General features: G+C 37.6%; 1 protein-coding gene across 7 annotated transcripts in view; it reads left to right on the top strand.

Annotated features, from left to right (window-relative positions):
- Positions 1 to 20,578, top strand: part of GCFC2 (GC-rich sequence DNA-binding factor 2) — an 81,081-nt gene that overhangs the window by 3,638 nt on the left and 56,865 nt on the right. For 4 of the 7 annotated variants that reach the window (XR_009694750.1, XR_009694754.1, XM_061155372.1 and 1 more), the window contains 4 exons: positions 391 to 516; positions 1,750 to 1,806; positions 16,623 to 16,844; positions 17,974 to 18,071. Coding sequence is in view for 2 of the 7 variants with exons in the window: in XM_061155372.1 (XP_061011355.1) it covers positions 391 to 516; positions 1,750 to 1,806; positions 16,623 to 16,844; positions 17,974 to 18,071 (503 nt within the window). In the remaining 5 variants the exon portion in view is untranslated. The remainder of the gene's footprint in view (positions 1 to 390; positions 517 to 1,749; positions 1,807 to 16,622; positions 16,845 to 17,973; positions 18,072 to 20,578) is intronic. The other 3 variants (XR_009694752.1, XR_009694751.1, XR_009694753.1) reach the window with 3 other exon arrangements.

Below are 20,578 nucleotides of genomic sequence, written 5' to 3'. Positions count from 1 at the left end.
CTAGCACATAGCAAGTATACATTAAGTGTTCTTTTCTTTATATTCTTATTTACTACCACTGTTAGTCTTTTCTCTTTTAAATATTCTTTCATTTTTTTGTCATTTACTTTTTTCTCTTTTTGTTTTTCCCTTCCCTCTTTTTGTTGCATTTTTAAATAGTATGTATTTCATGTTATTTCTCTAGTTAAGTATTTCACTAGTTGTTGCATATTTATAGACTGTTGATTTCAGAAAGAAAGGAAGTTAAAGAAAGGTCTGCATATCTACTTTAAATATGTGAAGTAAAATTAAAACACTGTATTTTACATATGCTATGTGTTGTGTAGAATTTCAGTTATTGATTCCAACATCCTGAATCTTTCTTGTTATATTCAAAAAATGTCCTGTTAGAATCCAGAATGGTTGATCTTTCAGCCGACAAAGAGGATGGAGCACACCATTCTTCAGAAAGTAAAGATGATCAGAGTTCATCTCCCAACAGCTCTAGGACTCTGGAGGACGAGTTTTCATCATTAGGTCAGTAATTTTTGTAATTTTGGTTAAGAATTTTACTTCTAGTATTAGTATTTTTCTATACCAGTGATTCTTGTTTTTGATAAAACTGTAGTGAAGTATGGGGCAAGTAAGTTATTACTAATGATTGTCAAGGGACCAAAATTTGCTGTCATTTCCATTACATAACATGCCCAAGGTCAGACGGGCTTATAAGAGGCAGCACTAGAATTCCAACCTAGGGAATCTGCCGCAGAGCCTATATCCTTTTTTTGTTGTTTTGTTTCGGATTTATTTACTTATTTTATTTTATAATAGTTGTTTTATTCTGACCCACAAAATTGTGGGTCAAGAATTTGGGCAGAGCTTAACAGAGATTAACTGTGTTCCATGTGGCATTAGCTGAGCAGTTTGACTGGGCTAGGGAAGGGATCTTGCCTTATACATCTCAGGTTCAGCATAATGTTTACCTGAGCATAGTTAATGATCTATAAATGCTGAAAAAATTAATGATAGAGAGCTGAGTTCCACTCCTCGCTCTGCTTCTAAATAGCTGAGTTAGTCTAAAAGGATATTGAACTACTCTGGGCCCTGGCTGCCTCAGAGTCTGCATTCTTAACCATTGTGCTCTACTGAGTGATTCATGCCATCTTTCAGTGTCTGTATCTTCACCATCCAGTATATTACCCACTAGCTACACGTGGCTGTAAAATTCTTGAAATGTGGCTAGTGTGACTAAGGAACTGGATTTTTAGTTTGCTTAAATAGTCACATGTGGCTGGCGGTTACTGTATTTAACATGCTGCTGTAGAAAATGGCAGATTAGACAGGTAAGGCAGTACTTGTAAAGTGTTGGTAGCACTGGGAACCTAAGGAGAGAAGGCAGAGTTTGGAAATGTATTGAATAGTTTTTGATTATCGTAGTCCTTAAGGTGTTATTGAAAGATGAAAACTTGTCCTGCAAGGAACATTTTATTTTTTCTTTTATTCTGGAGAGGAAAAAGAAGAAATGAGATAAGTTTAAGGAAGTATATAGAAGATATAGTGCATTTATTTTTGTTGTTGTTGCTGTTCAGATGATATGTCTACTGTATGATCCAGTACTGGAATGTCTGCCTTGAGATATTCATTCTTGCAGAGACTGCTTACCAGTGGGACATAGTATTAGCCTCTATTTTTTTAATTGAAGTATAGTTGACTTACAGTATTAGTTTCAGGTGTATAGCAAACTGATTGAGTTATATATATTTTTTTCAGATTATTTTCATATTATAGGTTATTGCAAGATATTGCATAAGTTCCCTGTGCTGTACAGTAAGTCTTTATTGTTTATCTATTTTATATATAGTAGTTTGTATCAGTCTCATACTTCTAATTTATTTCTCCCCGACACCCTTTCCCCTCTGGTAAACATAAGTTTTTTTCCTACATCTGTGAGTCTTTTTTTTGTTCTGTTCTTGTCTCCTTTGTCAAGATTAATTGGCAGTAGGTGTATGGTTTTATTTCTGGGCTCTACTGTAGCTCTATAGTATTATCTGAAGTCTGGGAGAGTTATGCTTCCAGTTTTCTTCTTTCTCCTCAGGATTGCTTTGGCAGTTCTTTTGTGGTTCCTTATAAATTTTAGGATTATTTGTTCTAGTTCTATGAAAAAATGTCATCAGTAATTTGATAGAGATGGCATCAAATTTGAAGATTGCCTTGGATAATATCACCATTTTAATAATATTAATTCTTCCAACTGAAGAGCATGTGATATCTTTCCCTTTCTTTGAATCATCTTCAATTTCCTTTATCAATGTTTTATAGTTCTTAGCATTTAGGTCTTTTACCTCCTTAGTTAGGTTTCTTCCTAGGATTTTTTTTATATGATTTTAAATGAATTTGTTTACTTTCCCCTTCTGATATTTCATTGTTAGAGTGAAAAAATACAACAGATTTATGTATATTAATCTTGTAGTCTGGCTATCTTACTGAATTTATTTATTCTGATGGTTTTTATGTAGAATGTTTGGGGTTTTACTATAGAGTATCGTGTCATCTATGCAAAATGATAACTTCATCTCTTCAATTCCAATTTGGATATGTTTCATTTCTTTTTCTTGTCTGATTACTGTAACTAGGACTGTCAAAACTATGTTGAATAGAAATGGTGAGCTATTTGTCTTTCTCTGCATAACTTACTTCATTTAGTATGATAATCTCCAGGTCCATCCATGCTGCTTGCTGTAAATGGTATTATTTCTTTGTTTTAATACATATCACAAATATCATATGATATTGCTTATATGCAGAACTGAAAAAATGATTCAAATGAACCACTTGTAAAACAGAAACAGACTCTCAAACTCAGAGAATGAACTTATGGATATCAGGGAGGAAGGGTGATGGGGGTAGATTGGAAGTTTGGGACTGATGTGTATACACTGCTATATTTAAAATAGATAATCAACAAGGACCTACTGAATAGCACAGGGAACTCTGCTCAACTATCTGTAATAACCTAAATGGGAAAAGAATTTGAAAAAGAATAGCTACATGTATCTGTATAACCGAATCACTTCACTGTATATCTGAAACTAACAACATTGTTAATGAACTATACTCCTATGTGAAAGTGTTAGTAGCTCTGTCATGTCTGACTCTGTGACTCCATGGACTGTAGCCCACCAGGTTCATCTGTCCATGGGATTCTCCAGGCAAAAACACTGGAGTGCATTGCCATTCCCTTCTCCAAGGGATCTTCCTGACCCAGGGATGGAACCCACGTCTCCCACCTTGCAGGCAGATTCTACACCATCTGAGCCACCAGGGAAGCCCATACTCGTATATAAAATAATAAATAAGTATATAAGAAGCACAATTCTTAGGTTTCATTCCTTGAAGAAAAACCAAGTACACATAGCACTGTTGGGTAGAATTATTACATTTCTTTAAATATAAACAGGATTAAATCTTATGATTATTTTATGAGATGGTAATATGTTTTTCTCCTTTGGGGGCTTCCCAGGTGGTGCTAGTGGTAAAGAATCCACCTGCCAGTGCCAGAGATGTAAGAGACACAGGTTTGATTCCTGGGTTGAGGAGATCCCCTGGAGAAGGAAATGGCACTCCACTCCAGTTTTCTTGCTGGGAGACTCTCACAGACAGAGGAGCCTGTCAAGCTATAGTCCATAGGTCACAAGGAGTCAGACATGACTGAGCATTTGAGCAAGAACTATAGAACATATAGTCGTAGTCACCACCTTTAGCAGTGGTTTTACGTTGTTTACTAGAGACAAGATGATAGAATGTAAAAGCTTGGTCTTTGGAGTCGGGCAAATACACAGAACACTGCTGTGTAGAGTTATTACATTTCCTTAAATATAAGCAGGATTAAATCTTCTGTGATTATAAAATGATAATATGTTTTCCTTCTTTGACCCAAGTTCTTCACAATGTATTAGAATAAATTCTGGATGTGTACTGACTAAGAAAAAAAAGATGGTAAGAATGGACATCCTTTTCTTATTCAGAACTTAGTGGAAAGATGTTCTTTTCATCGTTGAGTATGTTGTAGACTATGGGTTTGTCATAAATAGATTTTATTATATTGAGATACATTCCCTCCATACACACTTTGGTGAGAGTTTTTTATCATGGAAGGATACTGAAGTTTGTCGAGTGCTTTTTATGCATCTTTTGAGATAATCATGTGAGTTTTTACTTTCCTTTTGTCAGTGTTGTGTATGACACTAATTTATTTGCGTATATTGAACTATCCTTGTCACTCTAGGATAAATCCAACCTGATCATGGTGTATAATCTTTTTTATGTATTGTTGGGTTTGATTTGCTAATATTTTGCTGAGGACTTTTGTATCTATATTTATCAAAGATGTTGCACTGAATTTTCTTTTTTTTGGTAGTGTCTTTGTCTGGTTTTGGTATCAGGGTGATGGTGGCCTTCATAGAATGAATTTGGGAGTGTTCCCTTCTCTTCAGTCTTTAGGGAGAGTTTGAGAAGGATAAGTTTAAGTTCCTCATTGTATGTTTGGTAGAATTTCCTAGTAAAGCTGTCAGGTCCTGGATTTTCGTTTATATGGAGTTTTTTTAAAATTACTGATTCTGTTTCACTTCTAGTGATTGGTCTTTTCAAAATATCTGTATCTTTTTTATTCAGTTTTGGCAGGCTGTAATGTTTTAGAAACTTGTTCATTCCTTCTTGGTTGTCGAATTTGTTGGCATATAATTGTTCCTAGTATTCTGTTATGATTTTTTGTATTTCTGTGATATCAGTGTTATTTCTCCTCTTCTCTTTCTTATTTTGTTGATTTGGTTCCTCTCTCTTCTTGGTGAACCTGGCTAGAGGTTTGTCAATTTTGTTTATCTTTTCAAAAAGCCAACTCTTGGTTTTTATTGATCTTTTTATTGTTCTTTTGATTTCTGTTTTATCTATATCCTCTCTAATCTTTATTATTTCCTTTTTTCTGCTGACTTTGTTGTTTAGTTGCTGTCATGTCTGACTCTTTGTGACTCTGTGGAGTGTAGCCCATCAGGCTCCTCTGTCCATGGGATTCTCCAGGCAAGAACACTGGAGTGGGTTGCCATTTCCTTCTCCATCTGCTGACTTTGGGTTCTGTTTTTTCTTTTTCTAATTTTTTTAGGTGTTAGGTTAGGTTGTTTATTTGAGATTTTTCTTGTTTCTTGAGGGAAGACCACATCACTATGAACTTCCCTGCCCGCCCCCACCCCAAACTACTTTTGCTGTATCCCATAAATTGCATATGGTTGTGTTTTCATTGTCATTTGTTTTAAGGTATTTTTTGCTTTTAGTTCATTGTTGACCCATTGGATTTTTAGTAGCATGTAGTTTAGTCTCCATGTGTTTGATCTTTTCCCATTTTTCTTTCTGTGGTTGATTTCTACTTTTTTTCCCTAGAGATTTTTTTTGATGTGAATTCTTTTCTTTTAGTTCATCTGTCACCTTACTGGATTGTCCATTGATGTTAGTGGAGTATTAAAGTCTCTTACTGTTATGTATTCCTGTCAGTTATAACTTTACATCTATTATTAGGTTGGCAGAAAATTAATAGTGGTTTTACATTGTTGAACTTGGCCATTTGATATTGGAATACATTCTGAAATAAATGTGGTTATGTTACATATCATTTTATTGCACATTTCTTGCTTTCTGTTTTTTTTTTGCTAATGATTTAGTGCTTGCTGTTTATTTTATATTTATTTTAGACTATAGAAGTGATGCTTATAGACAAAAAACAAATTTGAGTGATTTTTTTAAATGAGTTCAAAATGGGTCATAAAGCAACTTGCAAAATCAGCTAGTGCATTTGGCTGAGGAACTGCTAACAAACATACAGTGCAGTGGTGGTTCAAGAAGTTTTGCAAAAGAGACAAGAGTCTTTAAGATCAGGAGCATAGTGCCCAGCCATTAGAAGTTGACAATGACCAATCATCGAAGCTGATCCTTTTAACAGCTACACAGGAAGTTGCAGAAGAACTCAGTGTTGATCATTCTATAGTCATTTGGCATTTGAAGCAAATTGGAAAGGTGAAAAAGCTCAATAAGTGGGTACCTCATGAGCTGACTGAAAATCAAAGAAGTCTTCATTTTGAAATGTCATCTTCTCTTATTCTTCATAACAACAGCAAACCATTTCTCAGACAGTGATGTGTAATATAAAGTGGATTTTATACAAAAACTGGTGGTGACTAGCTCAATGGTTGGACTCAGAAGCTCCAAAGCACTTCCCAAAGTCAAACTTGCATCAGAAAAAGGTCATGGTCACTGTTTAGTGGTCTGCTCTCTGTTTGACCACTATGGCTTTCTGCGTCCCAGCGAAACCATTATATCTGAGAAGTGTGCTCAGCAAATTGTAAGCTGTACTGAAAACTGCAGTGCCTGCAGCTGACATTGGTCAACAGAATGGACCCAGTTCTTCTCCATGAAAACACCTGACTACAACACATAACTGACACTTCAAAAGTTGAATGAATTGGACTACGAAATTTTGCCTCATCTGCCATATTCACCCGACCTCTCACCACTTCTTCAAGAAGACTACCACTTCTTCAAGCATCGTGACAACTTTTTTGCAGGAAAAATGCTTCCACAACCAGCAGGAGGGAGAAAATGCTTTCCAAAGCCTTACTGAATCCTGATGCATGGATTTCTATGCTACAGGAATAAATAAACTTATTTCTTATTGGCAAAAATATGTTGACCAAGACAGGTTCCTATTTTGTTTAATAAAGATATGTTTGAGCCTAGTTATAATGATTTAAAATTCATGATCCGCAACTGCTCAGTTAACTTTTAGTATTTGCTTTATATATTTAGGTGATCCTAGATTGGGTGTATATATGTTAATGAGTGTAAATCCTCTTCTAGTATTGATTTCTTTATTATTATACAGTGCCATTTGTCTTTCTTTGTAGCCTTTGTTTTAAAGTTTGTTTTGTTTGATATACGTAGTGCTAGTACCACTTTCTCATCATTTCCATTTGCATATCTTTTTCCATCTCCTCATTTTCTATCTGTGTGTGTTTTTCACACTGAAGTGAGTCTCTGATAGATAGTGTATTGTAGGTTCTTGTTTTTTTATGCAGCCTGCCACTCTTTATTTGGAGCATTTAGTCCACTGACTTTGAAAGTAAAATTACTGATAGTATGTATTTGTTGCCATCTTAAACCTTGTTTTCCAGTTGTTTTTGTACTTGTTTTCTGTTTCTTCTTTTTGTTTTTTGTTTTGTGGTGTGATGGTTTTCTTTCGTATTTTGCTTGAATTCCTTTCTTTTTTGGTTTCTATGAATCTCTTCTATGTTTTTAATTTGTGATTGCTGTGGGGTTCAAATATTGATATGTTGACCCATAACTATATCAACTTGCTTTAAAGTGATAGGCATACAAGTCAAACATGTTGTAAAAAAATTTACATTTTTATAGCTCCTTCCTCCACATTTAAAATTTTGATCTCATATTTTACATCTTCATGCTTATTCTTTTGCTTTTCATTGTAGTTATAATTGCTTTTACAAAAATTTTTTTTTAATCTATGAAGTACATAGATTATTTAAGTGATCTTCAATCCTCTTATATATTTGGCATCCCATTGTGATTTTCCCTTTCCTATAGATTGTTGTTTCTCTCTTATTTAGAGACCTTTCAGCATTTCTTTTAGGGTAGGTTTAGTAATACTGAATTCTTATAGTTTTTATTTGTCTGAGAAATTCTTTATCTCTCCTTCTATTCTAAGTGGTAATCTTGCTGAGTAGAGTATTCAGGGGCTTTCCTGATGGCTCAGATGGTACAGAAGCCACCTGCAATGCAGGAGACCTGGGTTTGATCCTTGGTTTGGGAAGATCCCTTGGTTGAAGAAATGGCAACCTACTTTAATATTCTTGCTTGAAGAATCCCCATGGACAGAGGAGCCTGGAGGGCTATAGCCCATGGGGTCACAAAGAGTCGGACACGACTGAGCAACTAAAGCACAGCATAGAGTATCCAAGGTAGCAGGGTTTTCCCTTTCAGGACTTGGAATATATCATGCCACTCCTTCTGGCATGCAGAGTTTCTACAGAGAAATCAACTGATAGCCTTATGGTGGTTCCCTTGTAATTAACTCTTTGTTTTTCTCTTGCTGCCTTTAGAAATTCACTTTAACTTTTGCCATTTTAATTATGATGTGTATCTTGGTGTGGGTCTCTTTTCATCTTATTGGGACCCTCTGTGCTTCCTATGCCTGATTATCTGTTCCTTCTTCAAGGTTTGGGAAGTTTTCACCCATAATTTCTTCAAATATATTTTCAGTCCCCTTTTCTCTGTCTTCTCCTTGTGGAACCCCATTATTCATAGATGAGCATGCTTTATATTATCCCGTAGGTCACATATGTTGCTTTCATATTTTTTTCATTTGTCTTTCTGTCTGCTATTCTGATTGAGTGATTTCCATTATTCTGTCTTCCAAATCACTATGTGGTCTGTGTTATTTAGCCTGCTATTCATTTTAATATCAGTAATTGAGTTGTCTAATTTTGATTGGTTCATCTTCATAGTTTCTAGTTTATTGTTACAGTGATCTGCATTTCTATGGATAATATTTCTTAATTCTTTTAGAATTTTTTTTACCTTCTTTTTTAACTCAATGCCTGTAGACTGAGAGGTCTGTTTCATTATTTGTTCTTTCATGGGTTTCTTCTTGTTCTTTTAATTAAGGGTAGTTCCTCTGCTTTTTCATTTTACTTTATCTGTCTCTGAATTTAGGAGAAACATTTATCTACTGTGGTCTTCAAGGGGTATTTTTATGTGGGACTATCCTTGTGTAGACCATGTGAGTCAGATATTTTTGGTGTGTGGGCTGCTTTTGGTGTGGGTGCCAGGCACATCTTTCCTCAGCATTTACTGGCCATTATCCCCTTAACATGCAGTGTGATTGGTGTCATAGTGTCCAGAACCTGGGCTCTGTGGTGGGCAGGGCCTCCTTTTTTCTCTGAGGCTGTCACAGCTCTGTTAGGGGCAGGCTCTGCCCACAGTATTGAAGTAGAAGCCCTGAAGGTTGTGTTTGATCAGACTTAAGTGCATGCCCTGCCCCAAAAGAGGTGACTGTTGATGCAAGTGGGGCCTGTGTGGTCACAGTGAAGCCACGTGCTGCCCATGCAGGCATCTGCTAGATACAGTTTAATGCACATCTCTTTCTCCATTGTGTTCATTCCAGACCTAGTGGTAGGCTCTGTTGTGGAGTGGGTCTAGAGGCTGGGGCACTGTGGCTGTAGGATCAAGGTGGTTGTGCTGTTGGGCTGGGCTGCCTCTGTGGCAGACCTCTCCTAGGACCTATCTACTCTAATTTGAGCTCCATGCTGAGGTGTGGAGTGGGCAGGGCTGGAACACTCCTGCTGGGAAATGAACCATTGCATGCTCCTGCCCAGGGCCTTCCCACTGAGCCTCAGCATCCAGCCACCACACGTTTCTGTGGTACCACCTGGTGTGCCACCCCCAGACTCACCCCCTTCCATGTGTACATTGACAATGGGCTACGTGATTCAGCCAGGACCACAGCCCAGACCCTCAAGACTGTCTCTACAGAAGTAAATGATGTTCTCTCCCAGGTTTTTGCACTTAGCGTATTTGTATTTGTGGCCCTACTTGGAGCATGCTTCTGATTGGGAAGTAAGTTGAGGCTTGGGAAGAACAGTGGGGGAGCAGCCATCAGCACTAGTTCTTTTCACCCTTACTGTTAGCAAGTCAGCATGCCTGCACGCAAATAAAGTCTAGGCTTCTCCAGCCCCTCTCTCTGTCCCAACAGATTTCTCAGCTGGCAGGGGTACTCCCCCGACAAGTCTGCCAGTGTGGACCTTCTCTCTTACATGTCTCTCCCAAGGACATGGGTCTTGTCATAATGCCCCCTTTTTTCCCTGTCTTACCCAGTTACATGGGGATCCTTCTTGCAGCTTTGGTTGTATAGATTTACTAGTTTCCAGTTGGTTTTCTGTGAGAATTGTTCCACTTGTAGATGTGTATTTGATGTGTTTGTGAGGAGAAATGAGCTCCTACTCTGCCATCTAGATCACCCTCCTAACCACTACTTTTTAGGTCAGATGATATATGTGAAAATTATTTATGAGTTATAAATCTGTAAGAATATGCTGTTTTTATTATTATAAAGCAGTATGCTAACATTATTAATTCCTCTTATGTCTGAACAGCATATGCTATGTGGGAACCCTTGAACTAGGTGTTAGATATAGACAGGACAAGATGGAATAGTCTTCCTTGAGCTTTTATTTCTTTATTGTAGCTTGAGAGAGGATTAGCTTTATGTAACACTAGTTTACTGACTGTTTAGTCCACTGCTTGTGATTTACTGATTAAACCCCATTAAGTCACTGATAGGTGAAAGTGAAAGTGTTAGTCACTCAAACATGTTTACCTCTTTGCAATTCCATGGACTATAACCTGCCAGGCTTCTCTGTCCATGGAGTTCTCCAGGCAAGAATACTGGAGTAGGTTGCGATTTCCTTCTCCAGGGGAATCTTCCCAACCCAGGGATCAAACCCTGGTCTCTTGCATTACATGCAGATTCTTGACCATCTGAGCCACTGGGGGAGAGACTGATAGGTGAATCACTTCCAGTTCAAGTATTTTTGTTTCTGTATTCATGCACTTGAGTGTTTGAACATAAGTGTATCATCATAACCCTGGTTCAGTTCAGTTCAGTTGCTCAGTCGTGTCCAGCTCTTTGCAACCCTCTGCACCATAGCATGCCAGGCCTCCCTGTCCATCACCAACTCCTGGAGTTTACCCAAATTCGTGTCCTTTGAGTCAGTGATGCCATACAGCCATCTCATCCTCTGTCGTCCCTTTCTCTTCCTGTCTTCAGTCTTTCCCAACATCAGGGTCTTTTCAAATGAGTCAGCTCTTCGCATCAGGTGGCCAAAATATTGGAGTTTCAGCTTCAGCATCAGTCCTTCCAATGAATACCCAGGACTGATTTCCTTTAGGATGGATTGGTTGGATCTCCTTGCAGTCCAAGGGACTCTCAAGAGTCTTCTCCAACACCATAGTTCAAAAGCATCAATTCTTCGGTGCTCAGCTTTCTTTATAGTCCAACTCTCACATCCATACATGACTACTGGAAGAACCATAGCCTTGACTAGATGGACCTTTATTGACAAAGTAATGTCTTTGCTTTTTAATATGTTATCTAGGTTGGTCATAACTTTCCTTCCAAGGAGTAAGCGTCTTTTAATTTCATGGCTGCAATCACCATCTGCAGTGATTTTGGAGCCCCCCAAAATAAAGTCAGCCACTATTTCCACTGTTTCCCCATCTATTTGCCATGAGGTGATGGGACCAGATGCCATGATCTTTGTTTTCTGAATGTTGAGCTTTAAGCCAACTTTTTCACTCTCCTTTCACTTTCATCAAGAGGCTCTTTAGTTCTTCTTCACTTTCTGCCATAAGGGTGGTGTCATCTGCATATCTGAGGTTATTGGAATTTCTCCTGGCAGTCTTGATTCCAGCTTGTGCTTCTTCCATCCCAGCGTTTCTCATGATGTACTCTGCATATAAGTTAAATAAACAGGGTGACAGTATACAGCCTTGACGTACTCCTTTTCCTATTGGGAACCAATCTGTTGTTCCATGTCCAGTTCTAACTGTTGCTTCCTGACCTCCATGCAGTTTTCTCAGGAGGCCGGTCAGGTGGTCTGGTATTCTCATCTCTTTCAGAATTTTCCACAGTTTATTGTGATCCACACAGTCAAAGTCTTTGGCATAGTCAATAAAGCAGAAAATAGATGTTTTTCTGGAACTCTCTTGCTTTTTTGATGATCCAGTGGATGTTGGCAATTTGATCTCTGGTTCCTCTGCCTTTTCTAAAACCAGCTTGAACATCTGGAAGTTCACGGTTCAGTTATTGCTGAAGCCTGGTAGCACATTAAATTCCCTTGCTACTGCTGCTACTGCTAAGTCACTTCAGTCGTGTCCAACTCTGTGCAAACCCATAGACTGCAGCCCACCAGGCTCCCCTGTCCCTGGGATTCTCCAGGCAAGAACACTAGAGTGGGTTGCCATTTCCTTCTCCAATGCATAAAAGTGAAAAGTGAAAGTGAAGTCGCTCAGTCATGTCCAACTCTTTGTGACCCCGTGGACTGCAGCCTACCAGGCTCCTCCGTCCATGGGATTTTCCAGGCAAGAGTACTGGAGTGGGGTGCAATTGCCTTCTCTGTTAAATTCCCCTAGGGAGCTATAAAGATTGGGAAAGTTTGAAGGCAGAAGAAGAAGCGATAACAGAGGATGAGATGTTTGGATGGCATCACCAACTTGATGAACATGAGTTTGAGTAAGCTCCAGAAGTTGGTGATGGACAGGGAAGCCTGGCGTGCTGTAGTTCATGTTGCAAAGAGTCTGATCGCAAAGAGTCAGACACAACTGACTGACTGAACACAATTGACACAACTGAGCGACTGAACTGAGGGAGCTATAAAACATACCGCTGTTCACCTTTGCCTCAGATCAACTGAATTTAGATCCCATGTTTTGGATAGGAGCCTAGTTATCAGATTATCAACCTTCCCAGGTAGTTCTAATGTGTAGCCAAGGTCGGGAAATGCTAACATTATCCTGAGTGTTTTGAGAAGTTGAAGAGACACCTGTGTCATTTTCCTGGTACTATTTTACAAAAAATTCTAGTCAAGTAAATCACTTGATTTGCTTCTCCTTGTTTTTAATAAGCATGTTGGTTTCTAGTGTTCACCACTTACTGCTTCATAATTAAACAACCACTTCATGATTTTCTTAGTTGTGGTGTCAAGTATATTCTGTAATTTCTAAGAACTGTTTCTTCTATTCTGTTTAAAAAATTAGAGTGTTTTTCATCATGACCAAGTGGGTTTTATTCCAGGGATGCAAGGATTCTTCAGTATTCACAAATCAATCAATGTGTTACACCATATTAACAAATTGAAAGGTAAAAACCATATGATTATGTCAATAGATGGAGAAAAAGCCTTTGACAAAATGCAGTATCCATTTATGATGAAAACTCTGCAGAAGGAAGGTATAGAAGGAACATACTTCAATGTAATAAAAGCCATGTACAACAAACCCACAGCAAACATTATCCTCAATGGTGAAAAATTGAAAGCATTTCCTCTAAAATCAGGAAGAAGACAATGGTGCCCACTCTCACCACTACTATTTGACATAGTTTTGGAAGGCCTAGTCACAGCAATCAGAGAAGAAAAAGAAATAAAAGGAATCCAGATTGGAAAAGAAGTGAAACTCTCACTGTTTGCAGATCACATGATCCTCTACATAGAAAACCCTAAAGATGCCACCAGAAAATTACTAGAACTAATCAATGAATATAGTAAAGTTGCAGGATATAAAATTAATATGCAGAAATCCCTTGCATTCCGATACACCAACAATGAGAAATCAGGAAGAGAAATTGAAGAAACAATCCCATTCACCATTTCATTGTAAAGACTAAAATACTTAGGAATAAATTTACCTACAGAAACAAAAGACCTATATATAGAAAACTATAAAACACTGATGAAAGAAATCAAAGGTTACGCAAACAGGTGGAAAAACATACCATGTTCATGGATTGGAGGAATCAATATAGTGAAAATGAGTATACTACCCAAAGCAATCTATAGATTCAATGCAATCCCCATCAAACTAGCAAGGGTATTTTTCACAGAACCAGAACAAATAATTTCACAATTTGTATGAAAACACAAAAAACCTCAAATAACCAAAGCAATCTTGAGAAAGAAGAATGGAACTGGAGTGGGGTGCCATTGCATTCTCTGTTAAATTCCCCTAGGGAGCTATAAAGATTGGGAAAGTTTGAAGCTTACATACCACAAAGCTACAGTCATCAAGACAGTATGGTATTGGCACAAAGACAAAAATACAGATCAATGGAACAAAATAGAAAGCTCAGAGATAAATCCATGCACTTATGGACACCTTATCTTTGACAAAGGAGACAAAAATATACAATGAAGAAAAGACAAGCTCTTTATTAACAAGTGGTGCTGGGAAAACTGGTCAATTGCCTGTAAAAGAATGAAACTAGAACACCTTCTAACACCATACACAAAAATAAACTTAAAATGGATTAAAGGTCTAAATGTAAGACCAGAAACTATAAAACTCTTAGAGGAAAACATAAGCAGAACACTTTCTGACATAAATCACAGCAAGATACTCTATGACCCACCTCCCAGAGTAATGGAAATAAAAACAAAAATAAATGAGACCTAATTAAACTTAAAAGCTTTTGCACAATGAAGGAAACTATAAGCAAGGTGAAAAGACAACCTTCAGAATGGGAGAAAATAATAGCAAATGAAACAACTGACAAAGAATTAATCTTCAAAATACACAAGCAGCTCATGAAGCTCAGTACCAGAAAAACGAGCAACCCAATCAAAAAAGTGAGCAAAAGAACTAAACAGACATTTCTCTAAAGAAGATATCAGTTCAGTTCAGTTGCTCAGTCATGTCCAACTCTTTGCGACCCCAAGGACTGTAGCACGCCAAGATTTCCTGTCCATCACCAACTCCTGGAACTTGCTCAGACTCATGTCCATCGAGTTGGTGATGCCATCCAACCACCTCATCTTCTGTCATCCCCTTCTCCTCCTGCCTTCAATCTTTCCCAGCCTCAGGGTCTTTTTCAATGAGTCAATTCTTTGCATCAGGTGGCCAAAGTATTGGAGCTTCAGCATCAGTCCTTCCAGTGTATATTCACTAATTTCCTTTAGGATTGACTCGTTTGATCTCCTTGTAGTTCAAGGACTCTACAGATGGCTGGTGAACATATGAAAAGATGTTCAACATCACTCATTATTAGAGAAATGCAAATCAAAACCACAATGAGGTGTCATCTCACGCCAGTCAGGATGGCTGTCATCAAAAAGTCTACAAACAGTAAATGCTGGAGAGGGTGTAGAGAAAAGGAAACTCTCTTACACTGTTGGTGGGAATGCAAACTCATAGAGCCACTATGGAGAACAGTGTGAAGATTCCTTAAAAACCTGGGAATAGAACTCCCATACAACCTAGGAGTCCCATTGCTGGGCATACACACTGAGGAAACCAGAATTGAAAGAGACCCATTGTACCCCAGTGTTCATTGCAGCACTGTTTACAATAACTAGGACATGGAAGCAACCTAGATGTCCATTGGCAGATGAATGGATAAGGAAGTTGTGGTACATATACACAATGAAATATTTCTCAGCTATAAAAATGAACACATTTGAGTCAGTTCTAATGAGGTGGATGAAACCAGAGCCTGTTATACAAAATGAAGTAATTCAGAAGGAGAAACACAAATCCTGTATATTAATACATATATATGGGATTTGGAGTGACAGTATTAACAATCCTACATTCAAGGCAGCAAAAAAGACACAGATGTAAAGAACAGACTTTTGGACTATGTGGGAGAAGGTGAGGGTGGGATGATTTGAGAGAATGGTATTGAAACATGTATATTATCCCATGTGAAATAGATGACCAGTGCAAGTTCAGTACATGAAACAGAGTACCCAAAGCCAGTATCTGGGACAACCCAGAGGGATAGGGTAGGGAGAGATGTGGGAGGGGGGTTCCGGATAGGGGGACACATGTATACCCATGGTTGATTCATGTTGATACATGGCAAAAACCACCACAATATTGTAAAGTAATTATCCTCCAATTAAAATAATTTATTAAAAAATAGAGTATTTCTATATCTCCAGTTATATGACATCCTTTTATTTCTCAAAGAATTTGGAGTAATTTATGAGAGAAGTTAGAAAATTTTACTCAGTGACTTGGTATTCCTGTTAATATTTTTGAAGTGCTAGAAATGATTATTTCCCTTTCCATTTTGTTTACCTAAGAAACCGTTTGTTTCCTGAGTGTAAAGATAAATTTCAACTTAGATCGTGCATGAAGAAACTTATTTTGAGTTGAAAGAGTAGATATCAATGAAGTTTGTACTGAATAAAATAAAAACAAGGCTCTATGAAAAGATGTTGTCCTTTAAATATTTTAATCTTGGTAAATAACCTGATTATTTCTTTTATACTTATATTTGTTTATGTGAGAATTACCGCAGGCCCTTGAGCCTGATCTGAATGTGTGCTGGCTTTTAGTCTGTTTCTCACTCCCTGTGTGCCTGAATGCCCAGTGTCTAGGGGCAGGTCACAGTAGGCTGTCCCTCGTACTTTATGTCAGACTGCTCTCCCATTGTCATTCTGCTCTCCACGCTCCACGAGTAACTCCATACTCAGTCCTCTCCATAACCATACCCGGGTAATCACAGAGCTTTTGGAAAGGAGAAGTAGCTAGCCCTCAACAAAAAGTCAGCAACAACATCTGATGAATAAGAAAGATAAAAGATTAATTGGAGTTGTTTCAGTTTATTTTCTGATGCTTCTAGGTTTGCTTCATTTCTTTATATTTAACCTCTATCAAAATATCTTCCATTATTGATGCAGATTTTGAATCAGTTATATCAAAATAATGAAAAAATTGGAAAAGTGGTGCTTTTTTCCTTTAATTATGAGGAATATTTCTTTTTTTTGGTATTTTGTTTTCAATGTCCTCCTCTTTGTTTCTTTCAGTAGATATCCCTGATGCAGCTTTTATTCAAGCAACCTATGGAAAATGCAAATTAGCCAGGGCCCAAGAGGACTATATTTCTTTGGATGTAAAACATGCCTTCACCAACTCTGGTATGAAGAAAAACAGTGAAGATTCTGAAAGTGAGCCTGATGATTTTAAAGATATAATGCCATTTACCCCGAAGCCTCAAACACTTAGACAAAGAATGGCTGAAGAAACAAGTACGTATTTAATTTATTTGTGGTATATGAATATTAAGGCATTTTTCAGTAGAATATATTATGGTAAGTATATCCATAAAAACATAATGTAGTATCTGCTATTCTAAAATGTTTTAAGTTTTGTTTTTTTTATACCAATATCACTGACATCCTGACTTCTAAAATATCTTACATGTCTGTATCAAACTGTTATCAAGGGTGCAATAATGTTTACTGTTATCTGATCTCCACTTGATTGTTCTTGACAGGTTAAAAAAATTTTTAGAGTTTTTGATAAAATATTTTTGATATTGAAGACTTCCATTGTTACCTTTATAAGATTTTTTAACATGGAAGCATCTATAGGGATTTCAGGTGTCATATATTAAAATCTTCCCTGCTCTAGTAAAAAGTTTTCCTCAACCAATAATCATGTCTCAAAGAATATTTTCACATTTCTCATTTATTAAGAGGAATATTTTACCAAATTTTTGTCACTTCAGATAATACCATTTCTGAATGGTATTTTGGTTCCTATTAACCCAGAAATTATTTTTGATACATATATAGATTCTCAGGCATAATTGAGAATCTCTGATGAAACCAAATGTTTCATTTTTTCCCAAGCTTTTTCATAAGTGAGACTGCCATGTTTTCAGTGAGACAGTGTGGTGATAAGTACTGATTTTGAAGTCAAATTGCTCAAATCAAGGCCTGGTTTCAACACAGTCCTTTGATACAGGGTTATGTTATATAACCTCGCTATCTAAATTTCTTTGTTTGTAAAGAGAGGATACTAATAGTGCCTTCCTCCCAGAATTAGGTATTGGGAAGAAAAAGTTAACACACAAAAAGTGCTGCTAAGCCATTTATAAGCTCCTGAATTGCTGATTGCTGCTGTTATTAGAATGGCTCAAACAGTAAGGAATCCGCCTGCAATGCAGTGGACTTGGGTTCGATCCCTGGGTTGGAAGATCCCCTGGAGAAAGGAACCCACTCCAGTATTCTGGCTTGGAGAATTCCATGGACAAAGGAGCCTGGCAGGTTACAGTCCACGGGGTCGCAAAGAGTCGGACACAACTGTGCAACTTTTCACTTTAATTAGAATGGAAAAATATGGAATATTTATACATCAACTTTTTTTTCTTAGAAACTAGAAATGAAGAAACAAGTGATGATAGTCAAGATGAGAAAAATCAAGATATTTGGGAGCAGCAGCAGATGAGGAAAGCTGTTAAAATCACAAAGGTAGTAATTTTTTATATCATATGTATTAGTTTCATTCCATATGTATTTGTGGTAACAAATTACCACAAACTTGATGGCTTAAAACAACAGACATGTATTCTCTCACAGTTGTTGAGGCTAGATGTCTCAATTAAAGGTATTGGTAGGAATGTGCTCCTTTTGAAGCCCCTGGGGAGGAATCTTTTTTCCCCCCTTTTCTTTTTATTCTTTTTTAAATTGAAGTAGAATTGACATATAGTATTTTGTTAGTTTCAGGTGTAGAAAACAGTGATTGACTTTTAAATACATGATGAAATAAATCACCATGATAAGTCTAGTAGCCATCTTTCACCATGCAAAATTATTACAGCGTAATTGAATATGTTCCTTAAGCTGTATATTACATCAGGGATCCCAGCCTCTGGGCCATGAACTAATACCTTCTATCAGATCAGTGGCAGCATTAAATTAGGAATAAAGTGCACAATAAATGTAATATGCTTGAATCATCCTGAAACTATCCCCCACACTCCTGATCTGTGGAAAAATTGTTTTCCACAAAAGCCGTCCATGGTGCCAAAAAGATTGGGGACCACTGTATTACATCCCTGTGACTTATTTATTTTATAACTGGAAGTTTGAACCTCTTCATTTGCTTCACTTATTTCCCCCTACCCTTGGGCAACCACCAGTGTGTTCTTTCTATTCATAAGTTGTCTGTTTTGTTTTGTTTTGTTTATTATATTCCACATATAAGTGAGATCAAAGAGATTGTCTTTGTCTTGTTACACTTAGCATAATACCCTGTATGTCCATCCATGTTGTAACAAATGGCATGATGTCATTCTTTTCTATGGCTGAATAATATTCCATTGTGTACACACACACACACACACACACACACACACACACACACAAGACTTATCCAATGGCTCATTGGGTAAAGAATCTACCTGCAGTGCAGGAGATACAGTAGATGTGGGTTTGATCCGTGGGTCAGGAAGATCCCCTGGAGAAGGAAATGGCAACCCACTCCAGTATTTCTTGCATGAAAAGAAATCCCCTGGACAGAATAGGCTGGTGGGCTACAGTCCAGAGGGTCGCAAAGAGTCAGACACAACTGAGCTACGAAGTACGCTCATGCACACACACACGCATGTACACACAGACCACATATTCTTTATCTGTTTGCGTATCAGTGGACACTTACATTGCTTCCTTATCTTGGAAACTGTGAATAATTCTGCAGTGAGCATAGGGTTGCACAGAACTTTTCACATTAATGTTTTTATTTTCTTCAGGTAATTACCTAGAATGAAATTGCTGGATGATATGGTGGTTCTTTTTTTTCCACATGTTGAGGAATCTCCATGCTGTTTTCCCTGGTTGCTGTACCAGTGTACATTCCCATGAACAGTGCACAAGGGATCCCCTTTTTCTACATCCTTGCCACAACTTATTTGTTATCTATGTGGCTATGTCAGGTCTTAGTTGTGGCATGCCCAGACTTTTCTCTAGTCGTGGTGTGCAGGCTCCAGAGCACGCGGAGTCATTAGTTGTGGCACACAGGCCTAGTTTCCCTGCAGTGTGTGGGATCTTAGTTCCCCAACCAGGGATCATACCCACTTCCCTTGTATTGAAAGGCAGACTCTTAACCATTGGACCACCAGGGAAGTCCCATTTGTTGTCTTTTTGATAATAACTGTTTTAATAGGTGTGAAGTGTCTTATTGTGGTATTGATTCGCATTTCCCTGATGAGTAGTGATGTTCAGCATCTTTTCATGTGTCTGTTGGCCATTTTAACTCTTCATTGAAGAAATATCTTTTCCAATCTTCTGTGGATTTTTTGATCAGGTTTTTTTTTTTTTAATATTGAGGTGTATGAGGTCTTAGTATAGTTTGGATATTAACTATTTATGAAATATATCATTTGCAGATATCTCCTCCCATTCAATAGGGTGCCTTTTTGTTTTATTGATGATTTCCTTTACTGTGCAAAATGTTTTTAGTTTGTAGTTTCATTTGTTTATCTTTGCTTTTATTGCCCTTGCCTGAGAAGGCATATCCAAAAAAAATATTGCTGAGATTGATGTCAAAGACATATCATTTATGTTTTCTTCTAGGAGTTTTATGGTTTCAGAAATGATTTTTGTAAATAGTATAAGAAGGTGGTCCAATTTCATTCTTTTGCAAAAATGTAGCTGCCCAGTTTTCCTAGCACCATTTTGTTGAAGAGGCTATCTCTTTTCCTGGAGAAGGAAATGGCCACCCACTCCAGTATTCTTGCCTGGGAAATCCCATGGAGAGATGAGCCTGGTGGGCTACACTTCGTGGAGTCACAGAATTGGAAACAGCTTAGCGACTAAAGCACCACCACTGTCTTTTCCTCGTTGTATATTCTTGCCTTCTTTGTTATGGATTAACTGACCATATAAGCATGCGTTTACTTCTGGGCTGTCTGTTCTGTTCCATTGATTTATGTGTCTCTTTTTGTTCCAGTAATATGTTGTTTTGATTACTATAATTT

The sequence above is a fragment of the Dama dama genome, chromosome 11 (genome assembly GCF_033118175.1).
Source record: "Dama dama isolate Ldn47 chromosome 11, ASM3311817v1, whole genome shotgun sequence".
Taxonomy (NCBI): Eukaryota; Metazoa; Chordata; class Mammalia; order Artiodactyla; family Cervidae; genus Dama; species Dama dama.
This window is presented reverse-complemented; position numbering and strand designations above follow the sequence as displayed.